Raw genomic sequence first — 11,190 nt, 5'->3', positions numbered from 1 at the left:
ATCTCAGAATTCTGGACAGTTGATAATACCTAGAATATCAAAATCAACTGCAGGCGGTAGATCCTTTTCCTATTTAGCACCTAAACTTTAGAACAGTCTTCCTATCACTGTTCAGGAAGCAGACACACTCTGTAAGTTTAAGTTTAGACTAAAAACACATCTGTTTAAACTTGCATACACATAAACCATTATCTACTTCTATAATTCAAATCATGTAAATTGTTAGGCTGCATAGATTAGGTCAGCCGGAACCGGAAACACTTCCCATAACACCTGATGTACTCGCTATACATCAAAAGAAGAATGGCGTCTACGCTAATATTAGTCTCTCTCTGTTTATCCCGAGGTTTGCCGCAGCCTGCCAGATCCAGGTCGTATCCAGATAAGATGAAGGACCTGCATGATGATAACGCAGCCCTGAAGTGTCAACTAATCTATCCCCTGTGAAGGCCCATTTCCCTTTCCTTTCCCTATGTATAGATAAAACCTTATCAAAATTATTCCAGTTCGCATTGATTCGCGGACACAACTCATTTTTCTGTATTGTGCGGACCAGTAAAGTAATTTGACAAATATCACTTTTTTAAAAAGACCAAGCTTCTGCGCACATACACACTCAAACACGCAAACCTATAGACAAAACACGTAAATGAACGGCAAGAATGCATTAAAGGTATTCGGTTTTCAGTAGGAAAGGTGTCATTTAAGCGGCCCCTAAAGTAATAATTAACAATTTTTACAACGGAAGTGATTAAATCAAAAACCAACTTTAGCTCGATAAGAATTTTCCTATTGTCACTGTGAAGCTGCTTTGAAACAATATGTATTGTGAAAAGCGCTATATAAATTAAGATGATTTGGCCATTGACGGAATTTTCTGGCAATCCGTGTTTTCACTGTTATAAAGTAGGGGGCGCTATTGCGCATCTTCTGAAAGACTACAATCTCCAGATCAAAACAGGCAAAAAAAGCAGCAGAAACCAAAGATAAAAGCATTGCTTATGTACCATGTAGTCTTTGACAAAAACTGAATTTTTATCAATTTAAGCGAGAAAAAGAAAGAATGAAGCTAGAATAAAATGTTTTCTGTTGATGTTTTAAAGCAGAGGCTCTGTTCTTTCTTTTTATATATTACATATTCAGATATTCATTCTGGCATTATGAGTTTTACCACATCTAGACCTTCACATTTTATCAAAAAAGAACTGTACACTGAAACAATGTTTTTAATAAGGATGTTGTTAATAAGATCTACAGATCTCTAAGTGTACACCAACCTGGACAACACCAACATTTGGATAACAAACGGACCCTTTTCACAGACTGTTTTTTATTAAGTCACAGTTATTAACATTGTAAATCTTTTCATTTTTATACTTAATGTTATACTGGTCATTACATTTCTGAAAACTAGTTAAAGCTGCTGCATGAGTGTTTCTAGCTGAGGCAAGTTTGAAATCTTTCTCTTTTCTGACAACCATAATCAATGTCTTAATATTTTTTTTCTTTTTTAGAAAGTCGTAGAAATGCAATCTTTTGCTTTTGGAGCACAAAAAAATACATTTGTTGTAGTTTCTATTCACCACAACAATGACGAATTCTGCTTCTGAGAACCCAGGAAATGTGAGAAGGGTCCATTGCATCACATCTTTTGGTCTTGATTAAATAAGACAAACTAATGAGGAGCAAAATATGCAATTGTTCTGCTGTGAACAACAACGAACTGTATAAATGTTGGAGCAATGCATAAGCACAACTTGCAACTTGCATTCATATTTAAGCATTTTCACACTGAGCCTGACGAGACTAAGAATATTCTGAATGTTCTTTTTTGTTTTAAAATAAGATTATAGCATGTATTTTTAATGAATCATACACCAAACACAATGCTGAAAACACACACAACTGAAAAAGATCTAATAGAAGATATTTGCCGCAGTGCGTCAGGCCTACACTGAATGAAGAAACAAAAGAACTGCTTTAGGCCTGTCTCCTGATATTTTCCAACTCAGCGAAATCCTATTGTGCGAGTGAAAAAAGTTAAGTTAAAAGCTTAGCGTGGTATGTGAAAGCAACTGTCCAACAGTTGGCTAATACCAGTGAATACTTTTCACTGTATCCTCCCTGAACCCACAACCAAAGACTCTACAAGTTCTACAGAGCTCAAGTCACTTCTAACTTTTACAGTTATTGATCTAAAGGAAATATTAGACAGTAATTAACTTACTTTGAGCAATTATTATTAACTTTTTGTGTATACCATCCATTCTCTCCTTCACCTGCTATATATCAAACATTTCACAAATACATACATAATTTTGTTGGAATTGATTTATATGATCCACAAAGTTGAAATTACAGCACAGTGTGAGTTGACAGAAGTTACAAATGTGTTTAAGAACCAAAAAATGGTTGGGCGATGATCTTTTTTTTAAAGCATAAAGATAGAATGTTATGCTCTTGTGCTCTGAATACCCATAAAATGCCATTCCTTAAATACAATATAGATGAAAAGTCACATCACCAGTAATGACTTCATAATGTTATTCAGCTGACTGCTCGAATAAGTGAGCGCAAGTTATCCTTAAATATACAGTTATGCTTGCAGATTGTAAAAAAGAAAGTACTGCATATTTAATTCATATTAAGATGCTAAGGGAGTGTTCCTGTTCTGCATCTGCTCTATATAAGTCACATAATGAGTTTGGCTACGGCTTTGACATAAAATGTTCCACCAAACAGACACTTCAACCAAAAAGTGGTTTGATGTTTTTGTCAAAGAGTTCTTGCATCCCAAAAATACCCTGCCATCAAGATCGAGGCTGTAATTTGTCTTTACCGGGTGTGTCTTTGTCTTACTTAGTGAGGTGAAAAGGGAAAACATTTTACATTTGTCTCCTAAATCTGGCAAAATTAACAAAATGACTCAAAGATAGTAGCAATCAGTTCATTAACTCAGTGATACCTGACCAATTTTGTGATATTTCATACAGGATTTATTTGGAAAAATATTACGGTGATTTTTTTTCATGGGCAACAGTCATAAAAACAATTCCTGTAATTCTGACAGCGTGTTTAAATACATTTACATCAGAAAAGTCACATCGACCCGAAGTGCCTTATTTACAATAGACAAATTTTCAAAATGAAAAAGATTTTAAATTACATCAAACTTCACACACACGAAAAAAGAAACCACAAACACATCGATCACAAATAACATTTAAATAAAAGAAATACAAGCTTTCAAAAACCAAAACAGTAACAAACATATCTGATGGCAGTGTTTTTCCTCTACTGATCTATGAAATGATCAGAGAACTTCCAGATACACACTGCAGTCAGTGCATATGCATACACAGTATTCGATTCAAATGTGTGTTAAATACATTAAAAATAAAACCCATCATAGTGCAATGAGGTAAAACCGTCCCTACAGGAAGTGCAGTGAGTCCACTTGGCACGTTCCTGGGAAACAAACTTTGAGAGTCCGAGCCAGTATGGCCCAACGTCCTTTCCTGCAGTCACTGTGTTTACTTCAGTTGAGAACCAGCTCATTCTGAATATCACCTTCAACATAAGTTTCACAGCAGCAGTCACATGAAGGAAACCTTCCCTCTGGTTTGAGCAGCATTACTGGAGTAAAACCTCCTGTAGAACAAGATGAGCTACAGCTCCGTTGTGGCGTTACACCTGGAACAAGAAGAAATTACATAAGTTGAGCGTTCAAAAATCCAGATTTGCAGACTAACATCTCATGGCTGCAAACAAAAGAAAGGTTCTGGACTTACCTCGGTTGCAATAATACATTCATCCTTCTCCTCTGATAAAACAAAGACTGACTGGTACTTTGTGTCTTTGCACAACGATTCTGTACGTTTCCTCTCTGAAGAATCACTGAAAATGAAAAGAATCGACTTTAGTACTGCATAACAACACCCTGTCTGTAGTAACCAAAATCCACACAAAACAATATTTACCTTTTTAAATGATTTCTGTGTTTCTCCTCTGAGTCAGAATCGAAAGCCTCGCACTTTGTCGCTTCGCTCTTCTCAGAGTCCTCTTTCCCCAAGTCCTCCTGCTTTAGCTCATGAACAAGATTGTAATCCACTAGAGAGTAACGAGATTTGAATCCGTTTTTTTCTCCGCCTGTGGCGTCGCTCTGAAAGTCCACTTTCTTGTTGATGTTCTTCACTTGCGTGGTTCCGATGACACTTACGGACAAGTCCTTGTCTCGGCTGCAGTTGTTGGTCAGGTTGTTCATGGTCTCGATCTCGCTATGGCTATCGACTTGCTGGCTCCTCCGCTGCAGCTTAAGACGGATGTAGACGACCAAGACGGCGCCGCCGATCAGGACTAAAAGCACTAAAATAATCCCAGCGCAAACCGCCGTCCAAGGAAAGGCACCATCGTCCTCGGCGTAAGAGTACCTTTTGTCGGCTCCCTCAACAACGGCTTGTCCCTGTGAGTTCTCTGGGAGCAAGAACTGACAGTTTCGTCCTCCGTAACCCGAGATGCAAGCGCACACATAGCGTCCGTCCCTCTCGTGACAAGTGGCACCGTTGTGGCACGGGTTGTGGACGCACTTGTTGACCGCAGAGGTGCAGTTCTTGCTGGTGTATCCAGGTGGGCAGGTGCAGGTGTAGTCGTTGAGTCCATCTTGGCATGTGCCGCCATTCTGACAGGGATAGGCGGCACACTCATCGATGTTGTCTTCACAGTGCGTTCCGGTGAAACCCTCAGGACACTGACAAAGATAGGAGTCCACAAGATCTAGACACTGGGCACCTGCAGAAGAAGTAAGATAGGAGACATGAGACAACTGATTCAAACACCCCCTCATCTGCATTTCAGGGATTAGAATGGAAGCATTCAATGTACCATTCGAGCAAGGGTTGGAGCTGCAGTGATCAATCTTCTTTTCACAGTTGAAACCAGCATAGCCCATCGGGCACTGACAGAAGTATCCTCCATCAGGGTTGTCAGCGCAGCGTCCACCGTTGAAGCAGGGGCCGTCGGCGCATGTCATGGCGCTCAGCTCGCAGTTTCTTCCATAGAAACCAGGAGGACATGTGCAGCTGTAGGTGTTTTCAAGATCCTGTGAAATCCAAGGAACGATTGAGAAGATGTTAGGACATTGAACAGAACTCAAGTCCTACAACACATAAACAGAGAATGACTCATAAACTCACAGTGCAACTTCCTCCATTTCGGCACGGGCTGCCAGAGCATTCGTTGACCTCAATCTCACAGCTGTCTCCGGTGAAGCCAGGTCTGCATGAGCAGGTGTAGCTTCCCTGGCCAGTGTTGGTGCAAGTGGCCCCATTCTGGCACGGTTTGTGATGTGTGCAGTAATTAAGATCTGCGACACAAAATAAAACATGTAGGTTAGTCTCCTCTGCTGCGTCCAGAATCAATGGACAACTCTAAACCAACAACTTAATCAACTACTCAGTTTACGATGTCAAAAGGCTCACCTTGGTTACAGAAGAGGCCTCCCCAACCCTCTTGGCAGTTGCATTGCCATGGCTGTTGGCAGGTGCCATGCAAGCAGCCCGGATAGCGGATGCAGTCGTCACAGTACTTTCCACTAAATCCCACTCTGCATCTAAAAACACCACAGCGGACCAGTTAGTATGTTGTTAACTTCTACAGCAATGAAGGTTGAGTGTTAAAAATCTCCATCACACGTACTTGCATTCACCAGGTTTGTCGCAATATCCATGGTCTTCGTCGCATCCCGGAAGACAGATTGCTATAAAGAGAAATATTTATTTATTATTACCAGTTCCTTTCTGACAGACACCATTATTATTCTGGCACAGTTTTACCAAGCTGCTCTCCCGTACTTTGTGGCTAACAAAAAAAATAAATGTTCTCCTCACTACCATTGGAAGGACACTCTGGTTAACACAGTTGCACTCATACAAAAGCTTCCTAAACAAAAGCCCCTTTTTTCTCTAACTGTGGGTCAGAAGTCCCCCTTTTCACTCTGTTCATCCAACCCCCTCCCCATAATGTCCCAGAGTCGGCGCAGATAAGGGTGGACAGCTGGTGTACATGGTGCCAGTGCAGGACAGCTGCTCTATTGTCTACCTTCACTCTGCAGCTGCCCCCTTCCAACAATACCTCACCGCTCTGAGCCAATCAGCGCCGAGCGCTCTGCCAAGTAACCAATCAGGCGTTACATTTAATCTATGGCACGCGTGCCATTATTTGGCCAACGTCCCTCATTTGAATCACACAAACGCCTGTTGCAACCATAGCGACGAAGTTTGTTGTTGTTGTTGTTTTTCTCGCGAAATACCGAAACATGCGCACTAAACACCAAACGCAGGTGATAAATATGGTTTATACTCACGTTCTGTGCAGTACTGTCCTTTCCATCCGGAGTTGCAGATGATTTCTCCGCGTTCTCCGCAGGTAAAGTGGCCGAAAGTGTCGTCGCGGGGGCGGCAGAAGACAGAGCAGCCCTCGCCGTAGTAATGCTCGTCACAAACGAATCTGTACGAGTATTTCAGCTCTGTCCTCCCACCAACCTGTAGATCTTGGGACCAATCCTCGCCCACTGTTAGATGCCTCTGGGTGGTCATACGACTGATGAGACGTTCTGGGTTTTCTGTGGACGTTAAAATTTTTAGCGTTACCTCATTGCCACACAAGGATGTATTAAAGCGTAACTTCTATTTAAATGCATTTCGCGTTACCTGTCGACAGATCATCGTTGGAATCGGTGTGCAACGCTTCGATAATCAGCGAAAATGTTCCCTGAAACAGAAAAGGATGTGTTAATATTGTCAGAATTAGACTAGAAACACATTCCTCCACACTTCCCTGCTGATTTACATATAACGGAAGATGTGAATGGCTTGAGGTGTGATCGCACTGGGGATTCAAGCTTCATTTTTCCGATTTCACACTTACTTACTGCAGTAAAATGAAAGGTTTCGGAATTTCACACTGAGCTGACAATTATATTTCAACCCAGGGGATGTGATTTTTCCCACCCCACCAACACCGCTAAAGCGTCTAAATACCCACATCCTGAGTCATTACTGTGGCTTTTTATATGTTATAAACCACATCAAAACGGACAAATTTATGCACATATAAAGTAGCCTAAAGGCTAATGTAAAAAAAAAAAGAAAACGCAAACTACTCACCGGCCATGTGAATCCAAAAGAGAACTGAATGGGGTTGGTGAATGAGCTGTCAGGAAAGCTCTCGGGAACTTGGAAGGAGTTTGATCCCAGCACTGGGGTAACGGCGCCACCGTAGGTGCATGGAGGATCTGGAGATACATTGGCTTGGTAATGTTTCAGGCAAATCCTAAAAAAGGTTTTGCATTCACACTGCTGAGCCTCTGGCGCGGATCCTTTGCAGCAGTTTGCGTTGCCTATCACCCCTTTCTTGTTAAGAAACTCCTGCAACTTTAACTCGAAAACCCCAGAACAAAACCCCTGAAAAGAAATGGAAATAAAATCAGTTACTAAAAGTTGCCATCATAATGTGAGATCATATCTCACATACAGTAAATCAGACGTTGACTTTAATTACCTGGCTTATCACGACACACAGCAAAGCCGCTATCATAAGTCGTCCCATGGTGGAGATGATCTGAACTTTGTTGTTAAGCTTCCACGGGCCAGGCGATTGTATGAGACCGTGTCTCAATAAATCATTGAGACTCGAAGTTCTCCACTCAGTGGGAGGCAGCTCTGGTTGATGCTCTGTTGCGTTCACTTTATCTGCTCATGCAAGCCCATTAAAGTCCCCCTTGAAAAAAAAAGCAAGCAATTAAATCCCAAATACGAATATAAAGAGGAAACCCTGATGCGCAAAAATGGGGACGAACAGGAAATTCCCTCAGAAGACGAATACTCCAAGTTGTCAAAAGTTTGCAGTCCACTTGCGGTTAGTTTAGGAAGCCGGAAAAAAATGCAGAAAACCCAAGAACAGGGTTATCTACGCGTGTTTCGCTTATTTTCCGTTTATACAATTGGCGTGATGATCCAAATTTTCCTCCTGTACTCTTGTTTCCATGTGAGAGACTGACTGGATTGTGCGTGTATAATGTCGCAGTCCTCCTGCAGCCGGTTATATACAGGCAGCGACTGCTAGGGTAATGAGATGCAAATGAGCTACTCCCCAATCTGGCTCTGGTTGTCACAAAGGGACACTTTTCAATCCACACCATCCCCAACCCCCCAAGAAAAGAAAAAAATCGGCAAATGGTCACTGAGCTGTAAAATGTGCAACTCTTTGCCACTGGGAGAGAGAGAGAGAGAGAGAGAGAGAGAGAGAGAGAGAGAGAGAGAGAGAAAAATCTAATTTACATACAGGAAAATAAGCAACCTTGAGAATCCTGTACATCCCACTCTGACCTAAAACCACAAATTACATCACACATTGCAGGAATGTCGCATTCCTGATAACGGGACAAACGTACAGAGGGGTTTATGGGCTGTTCATTGCAATATGGCTACTGAAAACTCTGTGGATGTATTGACTTAGTCATTAAAACGTAACGTGGGTTTTGGGGTGCTAACTTTTTTCTCTTTTTAGATTTATTTAGTTTGAATTAGTTAAAAGGTCACTGTACAAACATATTAAAAGGTTGTTATTGTAAAATGTTCTAATAAAAAATGGTCTAACAAACAATCATTCCTTACATTTACATTTTTTTACCCCCCAAAAAACATAATTTTAACTATATTTTACCATAGTTACCATAGGCTTTGTTCTCATTTTCTAATTTTCTCCCTAAATTAAAGCAATATATATTTGTTTAGGTTAGGTTTCTACTTTCAGTCAACCAGTTTTACCATAGCAATTTACTTCCGTTCAGATGACAAAAAATTTTACAAGTCGAAGTAGGCGACTTAGCTCCTCGCATAATCAGGTCATGTAAAGTGAACATGTATTGAACCTTGTTTTAAACAACACTTCATTACAGTGGTTTGCGTTTTGGTGACTCTATAAGTTCAGAGTTTGCATCTCTAAGCTGGATTGTAAACGCCGAACTGGTGTGTGTCGTTCGCGTGGCTGTCATTAAGGCACTTTGTTATTGTGTGAGGGGAGAATAAGTTTCTCTCTCTCTCTGTGCTCTCAGCTGTATGGTAATTCACACAGCACCTGCTCCCCTCACAATGTCGCGGGGAGAAAGAGCTCCCCTCTCTACACGTCATCCCTGACAAAAGTACCTAGCAGCTTCTGTTGTTTTGGTGTTTTATCAATTATTTTGCGTTTAATTTGACGAGGAAGTTTCCGATGTGTTCTCTTAATCGTTCGTGTTGTTAAACGAATCAAGCTCGCGCTCTTTTCGCTCTGTCTCGTGAGCGTTTGTTTGTGTGTGAGGGTGGTATTCATTAGTGCGTTAATTAAAAGCGCTCGCGGTTTTCAAATCCGGAGGAATGCAACAATATGTGACACAGTTACGCGTTGTAGGGAGCCGGATCAGTTTTGCCACTGAAAAGAATGCGTTTTATCGAATGCGTTTGCTGACGCGATGACGGGATGTTATCGCGCGACAGGTGTCATAGCAACACACTAGTTATTGAACCGCTGGCCGTAAATAAGAGCGGAACCATGTCACGCAGCTATCATCGCACTATTCTTTGGCCTGACGTTGCACACATTTCCCGATTAGCCCAGCAAAGCGTCACTGAAAACCCTCAGATTTATGCCCACTTCGCTTATTCTTTTCAAACATAATTTATGCCACGCGATTCTGTCCTGGTTAAATCAAGCAGAAAGCTCCTTTCTCGCATCCCTCCTCTTTTCTGAAGGTGGACTATGGGGAGACTGTTTAACTTAAGTGTTTCTATAGGGGGCTGTTGTACTTTAACTCCTGCCCACCAGTAGCTGCGACAAACAAAGCCGGGACTCGAGCTCTGACTCTTCATCTTTCTTTGCGCTTTAATTTTCATTGATTCTGAATACAAGGGGAGCCCTCGGGGACTCTCTCTGAAGACGCGGACAGCCCCCCAAGCCAACCATCTGCTCCCAACCAAATGGCGTTTTTTCACATCACAACTGCATGTCTCTACTGCCTCTCTGGACAGTGCGCGCACGCGGGCTTGCGCCAAATGAGACTGGAAGCATGCTGAAGAAGCAGCACATGAATGCCGCTGCTGGGCCATATGGTTAGGGAAGCTGCAGTAAGTGGCCGTGGGAACACAGGCAGTAACGGCTTGTGGGAGAGTGTCTGCAGATCCGTCAAATTAAGTAGAGCGCAAACGTTTCTCTTTTTCTGAATGAGACTGCGCATTCCTATATCCGCCGAGGCGAGGAGAGTGTTGTGGAATCACGCATGTGAATACGTTTTAACCTTATTTTGTGTTCAGGAAAAGGACAATACAATATAGCAATAGTAGATTCCCCCAATCATGACGCAGCAAGGACTTGCACTGATTAAAATAACAAAGGATGTGTCGCGTGGCTCGGGTGGCGCACTCATTATGACAAAAAGCAACAACAAGCAAGAAGAAACAATAAAACGCACAGTGAATCAACTGCATCCTGTCTAGGAAGTTACTTTTTTTTTTTGGAAATTACTTTTATCAAGTTCTATTTTGAGAGAGAGAGAGAGAGAGAGAGAGAGAGGGGTGAATTCTTCTACAGGCTTGAGGACTGTCGCGTGCCGTCGTCCTTTAGGGAACATCTGCCCCTTTCCCTGGGGTGGTTTTGTTTATGTGAGAAACTTTGGTTCAAAGAGAAAGAAAAATCAATAATTCACCCGAAACAGAAAAAGCTTGTGCTGCTCATGTAGGCTACATCGAATTCCTGCATCTGCCAAATGTGACAACACATCTGTTATTTCTATTATGCACGTAATAAATAGTTAAAGCTTGAATAAAAACATAAATACATCGTTTTGTTATTAATCTCCATATTTACTTAATTCTAGTTAAGTTTTTTTGTGAAACTCCTACAAATAGGGATTGACTTATATTAACAATTATATATATAACAATTTTAACTGCATATTGTTATACTAGTGGCTGAGGTGGGTCAGAGCAGGTATAATTTAGTATGGCTTTTATGCTGCACTGCATCTTTACACAGAATTTTGAGCAGGCACAGAGCAGCCTTAACTTGTCTATGACCTGCTGCCCTAATTTAGTGCTAAGTTTTAAATGTTTTTTTTTTTTTTTTTTAAATCCTTATTCTTAATTTTGAATAGTGTCA

At 41.3% G+C, this 11,190-nt stretch overlaps 1 protein-coding gene across 1 annotated transcript; it reads right to left on the bottom strand.

The window, feature by feature from the left end:
* Positions 1-2,326: 2,326 nt before the first annotated feature.
* On the bottom strand, positions 2,327-8,254 carry dld (deltaD). The gene is made up of 11 exons (XM_051917680.1): positions 7,558-8,254; positions 7,164-7,460; positions 6,708-6,768; positions 6,362-6,619; positions 5,695-5,755; positions 5,478-5,608; positions 5,193-5,362; positions 4,882-5,098; positions 3,981-4,788; positions 3,792-3,897; positions 2,327-3,693 (listed from the first exon to the last, which is right to left on the bottom strand). Exons 1-11 carry the CDS (start codon positions 7,603-7,605, stop codon positions 3,688-3,690), a joined length of 2,163 nt encoding a protein of 720 aa, XP_051773640.1. The 5' UTR covers positions 7,606-8,254; the 3' UTR covers positions 2,327-3,687.
* Positions 8,255-11,190: the final 2,936 nt, after the last annotated feature.

This window comes from Ctenopharyngodon idella, chromosome 13 (genome assembly GCF_019924925.1).
Source record: "Ctenopharyngodon idella isolate HZGC_01 chromosome 13, HZGC01, whole genome shotgun sequence".
NCBI lineage: Eukaryota > Metazoa > Chordata > Actinopteri > Cypriniformes > Xenocyprididae > Ctenopharyngodon > Ctenopharyngodon idella.
The sequence above is the reverse complement of the archived record's forward strand: the minus strand, read 5'-3'. Positions and strand labels throughout refer to the sequence as shown.

Bases quoted from the DNA above. Each gene is read 5' to 3' on its own strand.
- dld (XM_051917680.1), bottom strand. From the start codon at position 7,605: ATGGGACGACTTATGATAGCGGCTTTGCTGTGTGTCGTGATAAGCCAG. The intron at 4,789-4,881 runs GTACATTGAATG...CTTCTTCTGCAG, and splicing joins CTCCAACCCTTGCTCGAATG to GTGCCCAGTGTCTAGATCTT. The intron at 3,898-3,980 runs GTAAATATTGTT...TTTCATTTTCAG, and splicing joins CACAGAAATCATTTAAAAAG to TGATTCTTCAGAGAGGAAAC.